General features: G+C 47.1%; 1 protein-coding gene across 2 annotated transcripts; it reads left to right on the top strand.

The window, feature by feature from the left end:
* Positions 1–3,535: 3,535 nt before the first annotated feature.
* LOC141171758 (F-box only protein 2-like) lies at positions 3,536–10,402 on the top strand. Of its 2 annotated transcripts, none has more exons than XM_073655397.1 (6): positions 3,536–3,666; positions 7,746–7,818; positions 8,573–8,693; positions 9,262–9,354; positions 9,555–9,687; positions 10,181–10,402. In XM_073655397.1, the coding sequence occupies exons 2-6, from the start codon at positions 7,782–7,784 to the stop codon at positions 10,313–10,315; spliced, it is 519 nt and encodes a 172-aa protein (XP_073511498.1). In that variant the 5' UTR covers positions 3,536–3,666; positions 7,746–7,781; the 3' UTR covers positions 10,316–10,402. The 2 variants fall into 2 exon arrangements, with proteins under 2 accessions (XP_073511498.1, XP_073511499.1); XM_073655398.1 differs by lacking the exon at positions 3,536–3,666 and adding an exon at positions 5,989–6,141.
* Positions 10,403–15,183: the final 4,781 nt, after the last annotated feature.

The following is a 15,183-nucleotide window of genomic DNA, read 5'->3' as shown; positions in this document are numbered from 1 at the left end:
TGTTGTTATAGATGTCAATAAGATCTGGTAATTTCTCTGGCCATCTGTTTCTGTCTTCCAAGGGTAGAGTCTTCAGCAATTCTATTACCACGTGATTCATTTTTTCGCAACATTCCGTTAGTTTGGGGATGGTAAGGCGTGGTACGAATTTTCTTGCATCCATACAAGCTACAGAACTCTTGAAATATTTCCGCTTCAAACGCAGGACCCTGATCTGTCAATACCTGTTCTGGATATCCATGTGGCCTGCAGAAATAAGCTTGAAAGGTTCTTGCTACTGTCTGAGCTGTCAAATCCTTCACAGGAGCTACCACTAGGAATCTGGAATAGTGGTCCACCATGGTAAGAGCATAAGTATAGCCTGATCTACTGGGTGTGAGTTTGACATGATCCAAGGCTACTAGTTCCAAGGGCTGTTTGGTTATGATAGGCTGGAGTGGTGCTTTCTGGTTGTTACGATCTCCTCTTCTTAATGAGCATGGGCCACAATTTTTACACCATTTTTCTATGGAAGACCTCATGCCAATCCAATAAAACCTCTCACGTAACAGTATTTCCAGTTTTCTCCATCCAAAGTGTCCTGCTCCATTATGGTACGCTTCCAATACCATTTGGACGTCTCTCTTTGGAACCACAACTTGCCATACCATTTCATGTGTCCTTGGATTGATATATCGTCTGCACAATTGGTTTTTATAGATAAATAACCTGCTTCTTTCTTTCCACAGGTATTGGGCCTCTGGGGGAGCATTCTTCTCAATTTTGGAATCCGGTTGGGTTACCAGCCTCTTCACTAGGCTCACTGCCGGATCGCTGTCTTGGGTTTCTTTCCATCCATAATGAGGCAGCGGGTTTAGTGCAACATCCTGACGGTTCTGGTAGATATGGGTTTCTGTCATTTTCCATTGTCTACTTTTATGGAAAGCTGGAAGTTCTATTTCCTCCAAGTCATCTGTTTCTTCTTCAAGCCCTTGCAAATGTACTTGAGGGTTTCTGGAGAGGGCATCAGCATTTGCATTTCCACGGCCTGTTCGGTACTTGACGGTAAAGTCGTAGTTCGATAGTCGGGCCATCCAGCGCTGTTCCAATGCACCAAGCTTTGCAGTATCCAAATGTGTTAGCGGATTATTGTCCGTAAAGATGGTATATTTTGAAGCTGCTAAGTAATGCTTGAACCTCTCCATGACTGCCCAGACCAAGGCCAGGAACTCCAACTTAAAGGAACTGTAATTTTCCGGGTTCCTCTCGGTAGGTCGAAGTCTTCTACTGGCATAGGCAATTACTCTTTCCTTGCCTTCTTGTATTTGGGACAGTACTGCTCCCAGGCTTAAATTACTTGCATCCGTGTAGAGGACAAATGGTAGGTTATAATCTGGGTACGCCGAGATTTCCTCACCGGTCAGGGCCTGTTTCATTTGTTGGAAGGAGTCTTCTTGTTTCTTTCCCCATTCCAACGGCGGTTCTGCAGATCTTCTCTTCTTAGCTTGGCCTACTAGAAGATCTTGTAGGGGCGCTGCCATCTTCGTGTAGCCCTTAATAAATCTTCTGTAATACCCAACGAAACCTAAGAACTGACGTACCTCTCTGACGGTGGTCGGCCTCTGCCAGTCCTGGATCGCTGTCACTTTTTCCGGATCTGGTGCTACGCCATCCGTGCTGACCACATGCCCTAGGTATTGGACTTTTGGCTTCAGCAGGTAACATTTAGATGGTTTGAGCTTCATTCCATACTTTGTTAGAGCTGAAAATACCTCCACCAGGTGTTCCAGATGTTCTTCATAGGATTTGGAATACACTATGACGTCATCCAGGTATAAAAGTACCGTCTCAAAATTCCGGTGTCCCAGGCAGCACTCCATGAGTCTCTGAAACGTCCCCGGTGCATTGCATAACCCAAATGGCATGCTATTGAATTCGCATAGGCCCATTGGTGTTGTGAATGCTGTTTTCTCCCTGTCTTCTTCTGCAACGGAGACCTGCCAATACCCACTAGTGAGATCTAATGTGGAGAAATACTTAGCAGTCTTTAATGCAGCAAAAGACTCCTCTACCCGGGGTAACGGGTAAGCATCTTTGTGAGTGATCTTATTGACCTCCCTGTAATCCACACACATCCTCATAGTGCCATCTTTTTTTCTGACTAAGACTAAGGGGGCCGCCAAGGGACTACAGCTATCTCTTATAACCCCGGCCTCCTTCATGTCCTGCAGCATCTCTTTAGCACACTGGTAGTGGTTTGGTGGGATAGGTCTATGTCTCACTTTAATCGGGGGATGATGTCCTGTGGGTATGTGATGGCGTACCCCTTTTATCCTCCCAAAATCTAATGGATGCTTACTGAATATTTGGCTAAACTCTTGTACTACCTGGTAAACTCCGTGCTTCTGGTGGTCGGGAGTTGCATCAGTCCCTATGTGCAACTGCTGACACCACTCCTCCAGCTGTCCCTTGGGGTTGTTGTCCTCCGCCTGACTTGACGTGGGCAAGGGCTCTAGTGTCTGTATATTGTTATTACTGACAGTGTACAGCTTTGCTACAGTAGCATACCGGGGTAGTTTCACTTCTTCCTCACCACAATTCAACACACGGATTGGTACTCTTCCCCTGCGTACATCCACCACCCCTCTAGCTGTCAGCAGTGTAGGTCTATGCTCTGAATATACCGGTTCTACAATTGCTTTGTATTCCTTTCTTCTGATACCCATAGCTGCTCGACACCATATCATCATTTCACTGTTTGGTGGTAATACAATGGGAAATGGGTCCGTTACCGGCGCTCTGCCAATCTACCCCCCAGACAGATTTACCTGTTGCTTGTGAATTAAGGCACGGATTTCTCTTTGAAGGACTCTCCTCCGCCCAATGCCAGCAGTCTTTTGAAATCATATAATGCACTGTGCACTTTAACACCTATTTGTGGCTCAGACATAAGAAGTGTTTCTAACTTTTTGAGAGGGCATTTTGGTTATACCCCTCTTGATTGTCTGTACCATTTTTTATAAGCTTCCTCCTCATGCGGTTGTCTATCTGTGGTGCCTTTTTTGGCTTACTACTAATATATTTGCTGCCATTGGAATTTTGTATGTTTTTAATTAATTTACATTAATAAAATGTATGATATTATCAGATATTGTTCGTTATACGTTCTTCTTTCTCTTTGATTACCATAAATTGTTGTTGAGTCATTTCCATTAATTAATCTGTTTTAAGCCATTCTGCCATCACTTGTTACACTGGTTCAAGGGCAACACTTGTATAAACGGCAGCTGTATATAAAGTGATCCAATTCATATCAATTTGACAATTATTTTTCTTTTTCTTTCATGTGTCTACACAAACTATATGTATCTGAGATTGTAATCTTTATAATCCGATGTTATGCATATAGCCTGTGGCTTCCATCTTATGAACTCTTACCCTTTCAAAAAAAAAAGGAAGTTTCTAAGAAACAATTCTCATTTCTTTTATTTCTACGTATTCTGAATTAATATCATAATGAAAGTGATAATGTACTTCCATGGAAAACACTTTTCAGAAATTGCACAATCCAATGTAACCACCAATCAGGATGGGGCACATTATAGTCAATGTCTAAAATTGAGAATAAAAAGAAGAGAAGCCGTTCTTCAAAAGAAAGGAGAACAAGAGAAGATACAACACAGTCGGGTAAGAAAAGACCACTGGATGGTCGATATGATCTTATATCGTATTTTTCTAATTGACTGTATGGGTTGGCCACAATTGTATGCCAAAAAGTGCTGCAAATTCCATGTTTTACATGTTTGGCTTTTATGCTGATTTGCTACATATTTATCCTTCAGTAATACTACAACATTTCCACTCTAAAATTTGCATGTAATACTCTAGTGCGGCGTCTTATAGGGTGCAGGCAAGTATTAATATATAGATAAAAGAGCAGAGGGAGGGAGGTTAATCATGTGCAACATTTTGTAACTGATTTTGATGGAAGTAATAATGCTGGTATTTGCAACAAATTTATGAAAAGTTGCCTGGAAAAGAATAATAAATTTGTTGCTTTTTTAAAAAGTTGCATCCGTAAGTATGTCCAGGTTCTGGTCAAGCAACAAACCATGCCCACTTGTATCCTCACCTAATGATCTTCCGCTGCTCCTCTTCCTCCTGCCATGGTCCCCCACTGTTTTTCATCTTCCTGGAGCAATGCATGACCCTGTACCCAATCCCTGAGCACAGCGATGACCAATGTGTGTGAACCATGCAGTGATATGGAGGAGCAGAAGTGATCTTGTAGGTATTTTCTTTTTTTTAATTTTAGATGGTCGCCCTGATTTACAAATGTCAGATGCTCAGCGTGTCCTCCATATACTTCCTCCTCTATAGCTACAGTCACATCCTTTGCAAAAAATCTAGGCTAATATTTGGCCGTGTCACAGAAAAAAAATGATAAGCTTGCCATTATTCTCACAAATTAGCCTCAGTTAGTGTCAAGTACACGGCCGAAATCCGAGGGTGAGGTGTCTGTCACTTCTCAAAATCATGGGGTGTCGTCTATGGACTTAACATAGGCAGGATCTATAAACTGGGGGAACAGACAGCCAAAATCGCACCATGCATGCCAAACTATTTATTTCTTTATCTTCTGCACACTTTATTCACACTATCCTGGAGCGCCGTCACTTTTTATAGGTGCAATATAAAACCACAATGAGTTAGAATTAGTGATGAGCGAGTATGTTTGGTTAACCCTTTCGGCAAGTATGCTCGGGCGAGTACCAAGTATCTTCAGCGTACTCGGTGATATGTGTGAATCACTTGCAACTGTTTTACAGCTTTAATACATGTGAGGAATGCTTGTTTCTTTCGCATTCCTCACAAGTATTAAAGCTGTCAAAAGGTCGCAAATCATGCACATGGAGTGATTCACACATATCACCGAGCAGCTGTAACTACTCGGTACTCGCCCAAGCATACTCGGAACAGAACATACTCGCTCATCACTAGTTATAATGATTAGCCGTGATATACAGCCGAGAAATACAGATATGAACTCGTCACCGGCGGCGAAATGATGAGAATTCTGAACAAAATCCTCCAGCTTCAAAAATATCACAGACTCATCCCATAAGAGCGGTCCGGGAATTTACGGAGGGTGGGCTGTCAAGATGCAGTAAAATGGGTCACATGGCATCCATGTGACCTTCTGGACCACCGTGATCTCAAATGGACAGGCTATTTTTGTTGGATATTATACAAATCTAGCAGGAAAAATTGAGGCTTCTTTTGCATGACGTATTATAGCAGTATTATAAGGGAAATATCTCCATTATAATGTAGCACCCTGAGGATTCGGCTGCTACAGGGGTATTGCACCTCAACCCAGAGGTGTGATATTCCACTCCCGGGTAAGGATGGAGTGTGGATCTGAGCTCGGTAGGCTGCATGCACTACACACATCCCATTTCCGAGGAGCAGACCGACGGTACTCCCACTTAGAAATGTGCAGGTACGACCGAGTCTGTTCCTGGCTGGAGTGGGAGGGGGGTGGAACATCCCAAGTAGTGTAGGGGCAGATAGGGGGAGCAGCCTGGGTAAAGATAGGAGCTCATTGGGTGCTGGTCACCTGAGCTCACACATAGAGGGTGTATATAAGGTGGGCACCATCAGAGATCAGGGTCAGTCAGCCACAGTCAGTCCGTCTGTGAGGAGCCAGAGGAAGAGGAGCAGAGCAGCCCTAGAGAGAGAGAGAGAGGAGAAAGAAGGAAAGACCCAGAGAGGGGACAAAGAGAGGACTCTGAGAACCCAAATTCAAGCTACGGGTGAAGAGTCGGCATTAGGGTACCGGAACCCAAGCTGGTGGGGGCAAAAACACACCCCAGCCAGAGACCGGAGGCCGTGGGCAGCGTCTGCCACGGCCACCCACCACATCCACCACGAAGGCATACCACGTGGAGGGTCAGGGAACCCAAGGCCAAGGGTCACCCAACAGAAGGCCCGAGGGAGCTGGACCTGGGTGGATCACTAGTGGGGACGGCCAGAGAAAGGACAGAAGGAGAGCTCAGGGTCACGCTCCGGACTCGCTTGGGGGTTGGCTGGATCCAGGACCTGGTGGATGCAGCACGGCTCGGGTGGTCACTTGAAGCTGGAGAGACCGGAACATCAGCAGTGAGTAAATACCCTAAACTGCACAACCCGACTCTGTCTTCCTTTAACATCTATGCTGCACCACCACAACCCCCATCCTCTGCACCTGACCCCCTGAGGCTATACCCCACCCGTTGGGGGTTACACCATCAAAAGCTGCACCTACACCATCAGCCTCAGCGGACCCTGCTGCAGCGGCGGCCATAGTGACCGCAATACAACGGGTGGCGTAGTCGACAACAAAGAACTTAATAACATCTGTAGGACTGCCACATACAACTGAGTTTGACACCCTGGGCACGGACCGGGTCACAGCCACTCGGAAGACTACAACTCCCATCTGATCCGGCTCCGGATATTCCCCCTAAAGAATATGGCCCAGGGGGCGCGTCAATAACAATCTTGTATGTCCCAGACAATAGAAGCTGCCATTCTAATGTGTCCATTTGTGGTGTAATTTCTGCAACTTTTAAGCCTCCAGAATAAATTAAGACATCAAACTCCAAAATTACTTCACCCCTCAGATCAGAACCATAAATAAAGTCAGCCCTATCTTACTCTTACTTTACATTTAAAAAGAACCTGTCAGCGTGATCTTATAATATAAAGTAAACACATGGCTGTAATGGCGCTGTAAGACTGATTAAATTGATACCTTGGGAGAAGAAATCTGATTTGTAGTTCTTCTTTAATCAGTGTTTGAAGTTTTCTGCTAATTAGATTTCGAGTGCACGGGGCCGGATTGTGCACTGGTCTTCTCCTCCCTGTCTGTTATTCCCCAGCCCCTCCACCTCCCTCTAGTCTGTTATTCCCCGACCCCTCCACTTGCCTCCGGTCTGTTATTCCCCAGCCCCTCCGCCTGCCTCCGGTCTGTTATTCTCTGGTCCCTCCACCTGCCTCCGGTCTGTTATTCCCCAGCACCTCCACCTGCCTCCGGTCTGTTATTCCCCAGCCCCTCCGCATGCTTCTGGTCTGTGATTCCCCATTACTTGCGCCTGCCTCTGGTCTGTTATTCCCCAGTCCCTCCGCCTGCCTCCGGTCTGTTATTCCCTGGCTCCTCCGCCTGCCTCCGGTCTGCTATGCGCAGGCCCCTCCGCCTGCTTAAGGTCTGTCATTCTCCGGCCCCTCCGCCTACCTACGGTCTGTTATTCTCCGGTCCCTATGCCTGCCTCCAGTCTGTTATACCCTGGCCCCTCAACCTGCTTCTGGTCTGTTATTCCCTGGCCCATCTGCCTGCTTCCGGTCTCTTATTCTCTGGCCCCTCCGCCTGCCTCCGGCCTGTTATTCCCCGGCCCATCCGCCGGACTCTGATCTGTGAATGACCGGCCTCCAATGATTGAAATCTGAGGAGTGACCTGTCATTCAAAGACCAGAGGAAGGCAGAAGGTTCGGGGAATCACAGACAGGGAGGAGAACTCAGTGCACAGTCCAGCCCCTGTACACCAAAATCTAGTTAGCATGAAACTATTTAACCTACGCGTTTCTGGCGTACTAAACGTCCTTATTCTTGGTGTGTTGTGTATAAATTTGCCCCACAATCTATAAGAAAATTGTATTATCAATGAATAAATTTAGGCTACAGAAGACTTTAAAATGTTAATCCTTTTTCATTCCAAAATGTGTAGAATATTGGTGGACGCTGAATTCAAGAATAGTGGAAAATGCCAAAAAATCTCATCAAAAACCCCTGCGGAGACGGTAAATACAAAAGAAATGTTGATGATGTGTATTTTTATGCCACATAGTAATAGTGATCGTGGTGAAGCCCCTTAGTGTTCCCACACATGACCTTCACGCAATATGATGTCTCAAAGATGCCCCCCACAGTACCCGACACACAGTATGATGCCCCCACACACAGTATCATGCCCCCTCAGTGCCCCCACACAGTATGATGCCCCCACAGTATCCGACACAGAGTATGTTGTCCCCACAGTGCCCCCCACACAGTATGATGCCTCCACACAGTATGATGCCCCCAGAGTGCCCCGCAATGCAGTATGATGCCTCTACAGTGCTCCCCACACAGCATGATGTCCCCAGAGTGCCCCCGATGCAGTATGATGCCCTCACAGTGCCCTCGCACAGTATGATGCCTCCACAGTGCTCCCCACACAGTATGATGCCCCCAAAGTGCCCCACATACAGTATGATGCCCCCACACAGTATGATGTCTCTAAAAAACAATATAATGCTTCTACATGGCCCAGACCATCATATGATGCCTCCATAGTTCCCCTCACACATTATGATGTCCCCTCGGCCTCTTTCCATGCTGAGCGCAGCAGATTTGCAGGTCTTCTCCGGTCTGCGCTGTGTGTGGCTCGGCACAGCAGGCGTGATCTAGTGACAAGGGACGGGCACACGCTGAATGGTGGAGCAGGGAGATGATGGCTCCACCATTGTATTCACCTGTATCATTGTACTGTATATTTTGTATTCTCTGGTACAGAAGGGCTAAAATATTGGGAAGACGTTCAGAATGGAGGAGACGGGTGGAAAGTGGAGGATCTCCCAGGAGACAACTTGCAAAACTTTCTATTTCACGGGAAGTACTTTGCAACATCATTTGGGTACGTAACTGACATAGAAATAGACGAGATCGAGATGATGGTTATTATGGCAGGTGGCAGTGGTGGCTTTCATTATAGAGGTGGTCCAGGATAAAATAACATGGCTGCCTTCTTCCAGCACCACAACTGTCCATGGGTTCTGTGTGTTTTTTCAGCACAGCCCCATTAAAGGTTTTTTCATTACCCCAATATTGAGGACTTATCATCCGGATAAGTCAGTATCAGATTTGTGGGGATCGACCCCTGACACCCCACAGATCAGCTGTTATCTGCCGTATGTAAGCAGTGTAATGGAGTAGTACAGCACAGCCCTGGTCAGTGGTCGCTCTCGGGTCCTGCAGATCTAGGCAGGCGGCTGCCAGAGCTTCAATGGAGGAGCTGGGTGTCGACACCAACCCATCTGACAATGATGTCTTATTCTAGGAATAGAAGTGGAAAACCCTTTTATAGTGTATGATCATAAAGATGCATTACCACACACAACCTGAGGACTGGTGTGGCGCTGTTTGATCGATCTTTTTGAACAAAGTGCACAAAAACCTTCACATACATGATCTTCCTTTCTCAGGTTGTGCAGTAAATCCCAAGTGATCGATCTCCTTAAGGAAGGATATACCAAGGACGCTCTGGACGCCCAACCTCACATTGTGGTCAGCGACTGGTGAGATGATTTGTGTCTTGGAAACATGGGTGACGGTCAGTATGGTGGTCATTATAGCTCCTACAAGCAGCTGTCACCACATTGAATAGTATCTGCTGTTGGGGGTGTATTACTAGGCAGATGCTCCTGTCAGGAGTTGGGGGAAGCTGGGTAACTTTTGGGCAGTAATGGTGGTCATCTCAGACTCCTTTTGGTTGCAGGTATGCAGCTCACACTGAATGTGGATGCTCGTATGATCTGAGCGTGCAGCTGTTGTCCGATAAACGTGAGGTCATCGGTGAATTCAACATCCAGTACAAAACTATCCCGAGCACGGACGGCTCCTGGAGACAGGTGAGAAGCTCCCACCGTGCAGAAGAGGCGGACATGTCATGTACTATGTGCAGCTTGGCTTCTGTACAATCTTGTAAAAAAAATTCAGTAGCGCGTGCACAAGATATGATCAAATCTTACAATAGCTGGTCCTGCAAGTCCAACCCAAGTGGACATATCGTTATGGGTTCACATGGGACAGAAATACACATGGAAAATCCGCAGCGTTTCACAGCACCATATTGAGGATTCCTAACTTTGTAGTGCCAGTTTCTCTACTTTTAGGATCACTGTGAAGGGTTAGAAACTTCCTGAGTCACCAAAACATCAATCTAGTGTAAAAGAGTAATTAAAGTGAATGGGGAGAGGAGGGGGATGCAGCTGCAGGTTCTCTCCCTGTCTGTGAAATGCTGTGAGAGATGGAGGAGGTGGTTCTAATTTATAGGGTCTTCGCGCTCTTTGTCCCTGGCGCATTGATGAACACTGTGGCCACTGACCGATGATTATTTTGCAGGTCAGTCATACATTCTGGAAATACGGCCCCGGAGTGCGTTTCATCAAGTTCACGCACAGTGGAAAAGATACGCGTTATTGGAAGGGCTGGTATGGAGTCCGGGTGATCAACAGCAGCGTGACGATCGAAGCCTAGAATTAGAAGATGTGATAGAAATGTTATTCCTGTGTCACATGGCCAGATCTTTGTTTCCATGTGAACTAATAAAAATGATCGATATGAGGCCGCTGCTCTTTGTCATTATTCTGAGTGTCATTCTTGTTTTTGAGACCCCATGTCATGGTTTCCGCACATGTTGTCTGGCCACAGACTCCCACCAATTCTGGTGGGTCTTAGACCTTAGATCACTGCTTGGTTCCATCGATCATGTCTTATTAGCAGTTTTAGAATTCAGAGATTCAATCTTTCATTCCGAAAGCTCCACAGACCCCACTATCATTCCACCATAAATATTCACAGATATTATGATTCCTTTTCTTGATCTAGGAATAAGTGTTGAACCCAGAGTTGTTGCCTTAAGACACAATGTTGTGCTCCCGGAACCCAAAGCTGACATAAACATGAGATACCTTCCTAATTTGGCAAGTTGAGACTAATTGCTGTCTGGTTCTGTTCATCATGTCAATGGTCATTATTAGTCTTCTGCGACCGAAAACTTTCATTCCGAAACTTTCAAAGATTCCACCGATGCCAAGTGGCCACAATTATTCCCAGACCCAATATCTTCACTTCTTGAGCTAAGACTCCAAAATAACTTGCCATTGTCTTACAACCTCAGTTAGCTTTTTCACTCTTCTGGGACCTCATGGCTTACTGTCTCTTTCTCCTATTTGACATTTGAAGTTGTGCAGGTTACAATATTTTGTTTTGCGTTGCAAGCATTTATTTAAAGTCCCAAATACGGAGATCTTACAGCGAATGGTCTTTGAGATCCCAGAATTTCCAAAACTGTATATAATATGAACTTTATGTGACAACAGAAACATTAAAATTACATATCCCCCATCACCATAAGGGCTAGTGAGCTGATCATTCCAAATGTGAGATTAGTCTTAAAGGTAAAGCCCATATTTCACACATTACGGCTACATAATGGCGACAAGGGCGTCATCATTGTGTCCTCAGGCCGCCCATGCACATTACATGACCTTCAGTGTGCAGCTACCATGGAAGTCAGGAGCGTATATGATGCGCCCCCTGGGCCACGGTGTACTCGGCAGCTGGCCCGGTCGGTGCTGGGGATGTCACGGTGGCAGTGACCCGATCCGTGACCCAGGGCAGTCAAATAAAGGGAAAGTAAAAGAGAAATAAATTTTTAGAGGTTAATGTTCATGACGCCACCTCTGGTATGCGGCTATATGGGGCCGCCGCTGCGGTGCAGATCCTCTGGAGCTGATGGTGACGCAGCAGAGTTGGTTCAGCTCTCCACAGGCAGAGCTTATCTCCAGGGCAGGATATAGGGGTTTTATGAGGTAGATGTTGTTGTTGCTGTGTAGTGCAGGTGATGGCGCAGATAATGACCAGTCCACAACTTAATGGCGGTTTCCTCTCATCTTTACTTGTGGTGGTTAGGCAGACCGGGGCACGGGTACTAGCTGGTAGTAGAGGTCTGGGCGGCCTGGGAGCAAGTTGGGGATCCACCTCGCCAGGTGAAGTTGGAGGCCTTCCCTCTGCACTAATCTCTTTGGCCCTGCTGCTTGTAGCTGTGCTGCGGCCCTCGTCCCTGAGTAAAACATATGTTCCTCACCCGTATGGCAGGCAGCTCGGGCCTTCCTTATGTGTCGCTCCCAAGTGGCGGTGCTGGGCCCTATGGTGCTGCTGTGTCGCCGGGCGTCTGATGGGGCCAGGAGACCTGCAGTCTCCTGCCCTCCGGTTTCTGCTGCTGGGCCTTCAGTGCCCCACAACCTCGGACTCCGGTGTCCGGTTCTTCTGCGCTTCTCTCCTCTGGGGTGAGCTTGTACACAGCTCCCTTCTCCAGGTCCTTCCTCGTCGCTGTCCTGTCTTCAACTCCTCTCAACTCACTCTCACTAACCCCGCCTCCAGATCCCAGTTTCTAAGGGGATGAGCTCCCCTTCCTGGTCTGGAGCCAGGAAAGTGTTGTATGCTGGTAAACCTGATTAGGGGAACCCTCCTTGCTTCCAGGCATGGCATCACCCCTTGTGAGGGAGGCAATGCCACTGTGGCAACCGGACCCCTTAGGTGCCACATTCCCCCCTAGTTAAATTAAGTACTCCTGGACTGAGGACACCTTCAGAGTTAAACAATCAACAACAATAACAATTCTCATTACAAATAGTTTACAAAATCTCAAAAAGCAAAAATTACAAAAACCAAACTAAACTTGGGAACAGTCATTGCGGCGCTTAGTCTTTACGCCACTACCCAGGAGTTGTCTTTTTTTCCGGGTACTTGAAGGTTGGTTGGTGGGAACCACCTCAACACACTTTGTGTATCGTCCCTGGGCGTGGCTTCAGGGCACTCTGTTGGTGGGCCTGGTTTTCGGCCACGCTAGCAGTTTATTTTCAAGGCCAACAATCAACTTTATTCAACATTGTCCTGACCACACCTAGTCCTGTGGTCCATTTGTCCATAAATTTAATAACTGTATGTACTCAGGATTACTTAACGGTTGCAACTATATTACATACATTTTTATTCTATTACACTTTAGTCCCTATAACGGGCAGGGAGCTGACCTATGGTACTACGGGTTGGCCTTTGCAGTACAGTTGTTGCCAATGACCTACCCAGGTCTCTAGTGTCTACTGCTGGTGTAGTGGGTTCAGTGTGGACTACAGTACGGTTAGTCTGAGGTAACACCGGTAGGCTGGGTAATCTTCTACAAATTCTTTGACTCACCATGGGTATGACAGATTTACCGCTAGCAGAGGGTAGATTCTCCTGATCTGCTGCTGATGAAGCATCTGTTTCTGGGGCCGACTGGTCTCTCTGCTGTTCTAGAGTCTCATCGGCTTCCGGTGAGGCTACTTGGGGAAAGGTCAGGACAGGTACCACGATTGGTTCACCTGCATCCAAGACCGGGGAAATTCTCCAAGGATGGTTTAAACCGTTTCTTCCACCTTTTCTGTGTGCTGGGGGCTGTTTTGATCTTCCTTTTTGTGTCTTAATTGATCAAGGCATATCTTCAGGTAGTCTCTTGAGACTGCCGCTGAAGTCTCTCCTCCATCTTTACTGATGAGACATACCTTGGTGTTGTCGAAATTTGAAGGTAAGATGGTGTATGGCACAACCTCCCACTGATTATCTAATTTGTGAACTCGTTTTTTTTTACTTTTGAGTACCTGTTCTCCAGGTAACAAGGGAACTGCAGGTGCATGCTGATTATAAGTTTTCTCCTGCCTCTGTCTCGCCTGGAACAAACTTCTCTCCACACATTCTTGCACCTTGCGGTATTGTTGCTGCCGCTCCGTATCCCAGTCTGCATCTGGTAATGTTGTCTCAGGTGTTAAAACTCCCATGTCTAAGTCAATGCGCAGCTTGCCAGCTCTTGCTCTCATCAGGTAAGCGGGTGTACAGTTGGTGTGGAGTTCACCGGGATATGGTTATATAGGTCCACCAAATCTGGTAACTTCTCTGGCCACACACTGCGTTCTTCAAGGGTCAACGCCTTCAACAGGTCTATTACCACCTGGTTCATCTTCTCGCAAAACCCGTTGGTCTGGGGATGATACGGCATTGTCCTTATTTTCTTGCAGCCATACAAGTTACAGAATTCTTGAAACACTTCTGCTTCAAAGGCTGGGCCTTGGTCAGTGAGCACTCGTTCAGGGTAACCGTGCGGGCAACAAAAGTGTTGTTGAAACGCTTTGGCTGCCGTCTGAGCCGTCTGATCTTTCACTGGCACTACTACCAAGAACCGGGAGTAGTGGTCTACTATGGTGAGAGCGTAGACATAGCCTGACCGGCTTGGAGCTAGCTTCACGTGGTCCAAGGCTACCAGTTCAAGTGGTTGTTTGGTGATTATGGGCTGAAGGGGAGCCCTCTGGCTGTCATGGTCCTTCCGTCTCAGGTTGCATGGACCACATTCTTGACACCATCTCTCGATTGCTTTCCTCATGCCAGCCCAGTAGAATCGCTCACGTAGCAGGGCTTCCAACTTCTTCCACCCGAAGTGCCCTGCTCCACAGTGGTACACTTCTAAGACCATTGGTGCATCCCGCCTCGGGACTACCACTTGCCAGACCAGTTCGTGTGTCCGGGAGTTGATGTTTCTTCAACACAGCTTTCCCTCATAGATGAACAGCTTGCCCTTTTCCTTCCACAACTGTTGGGTCTCCGGTGGAGCATCTGGATCAGGGTGCGAGTCAGCTTGTGTTAGCAACTCCTTGATTAGGTGGACAGCCGGGTCACTATCCTGCGTCTCTGACAATCCATGGTGGGGCAATGGGTTAAACGTGGCCTCTCTGTGGGCGGAGCGCTTGTTCCTCACACAGTGGGAGCACTGGGTCACCCCGTGACGATGGAAAGCGGGTATCTCTATCTCCTCCAGCTCTTCCGGGTCTTCTCCCCCATCTGGCAAGTTGGGTATCCTGGACAGTGCATCAGCATTTGTGTTTTGCCCGATACTTGATGGTAAACTCGTAGTTAGACAGTCGAGCCATCCATTGTTGTTCTAGGGCACCAAGCTTCGCAGTCTCCGTGTGTGTCAGTGGGTTGTTATCCGTGAAGACTGTAAATCTGGAGGAGGCGAGGTAATGTTTGAAGCGCTCTGTTACAGCCCAGACTATGTCTAAAAACTCCAACTTGAAGGGACTATAGTTGTCGGGGTTCCTTTCCGTGGGCCGGAGCTTCCTGCTGGCATAAGCAATCACTCTCTCTCTGCCTTGCTGTACCTGGGACAGCACCGCTCCCAATCCCACGTTGCTGGCATCCGTATGGAGTATAAAGGGTTGGCCATAGTCGGGGTAGGCCAGGACTTCGTCTCCCGTAAGAGCCACTTTCAGTCGAGTGAAGGATTCTTCTTCTGTTTTACTCCACTTGAA

Source organism: Phyllobates terribilis, unplaced genomic scaffold (genome assembly GCF_046119375.1).
Source record: "Phyllobates terribilis strain yellow unplaced genomic scaffold, ASM4611937v1 Scaffold_12__6_contigs__length_324123572, whole genome shotgun sequence".
NCBI classification, from domain to species: domain Eukaryota; kingdom Metazoa; phylum Chordata; class Amphibia; order Anura; family Dendrobatidae; genus Phyllobates; species Phyllobates terribilis.
The sequence above is the reverse complement of the archived record's forward strand: the minus strand, read 5'-3'. Positions and strand labels throughout refer to the sequence as shown.

Bases quoted from the DNA above. Each gene is read 5' to 3' on its own strand.
- LOC141171758 (XM_073655397.1), top strand. From the start codon at position 7,782: ATGCCAAAAAATCTCATCAAAAACCCCTGCGGAGACG. The intron at 9,355-9,554 runs GTGAGATGATTT...TTTTGGTTGCAG, and splicing joins CACATTGTGGTCAGCGACTG to GTATGCAGCTCACACTGAAT. The intron at 9,688-10,180 runs GTGAGAAGCTCC...ATTATTTTGCAG, and splicing joins CGGACGGCTCCTGGAGACAG to GTCAGTCATACATTCTGGAA.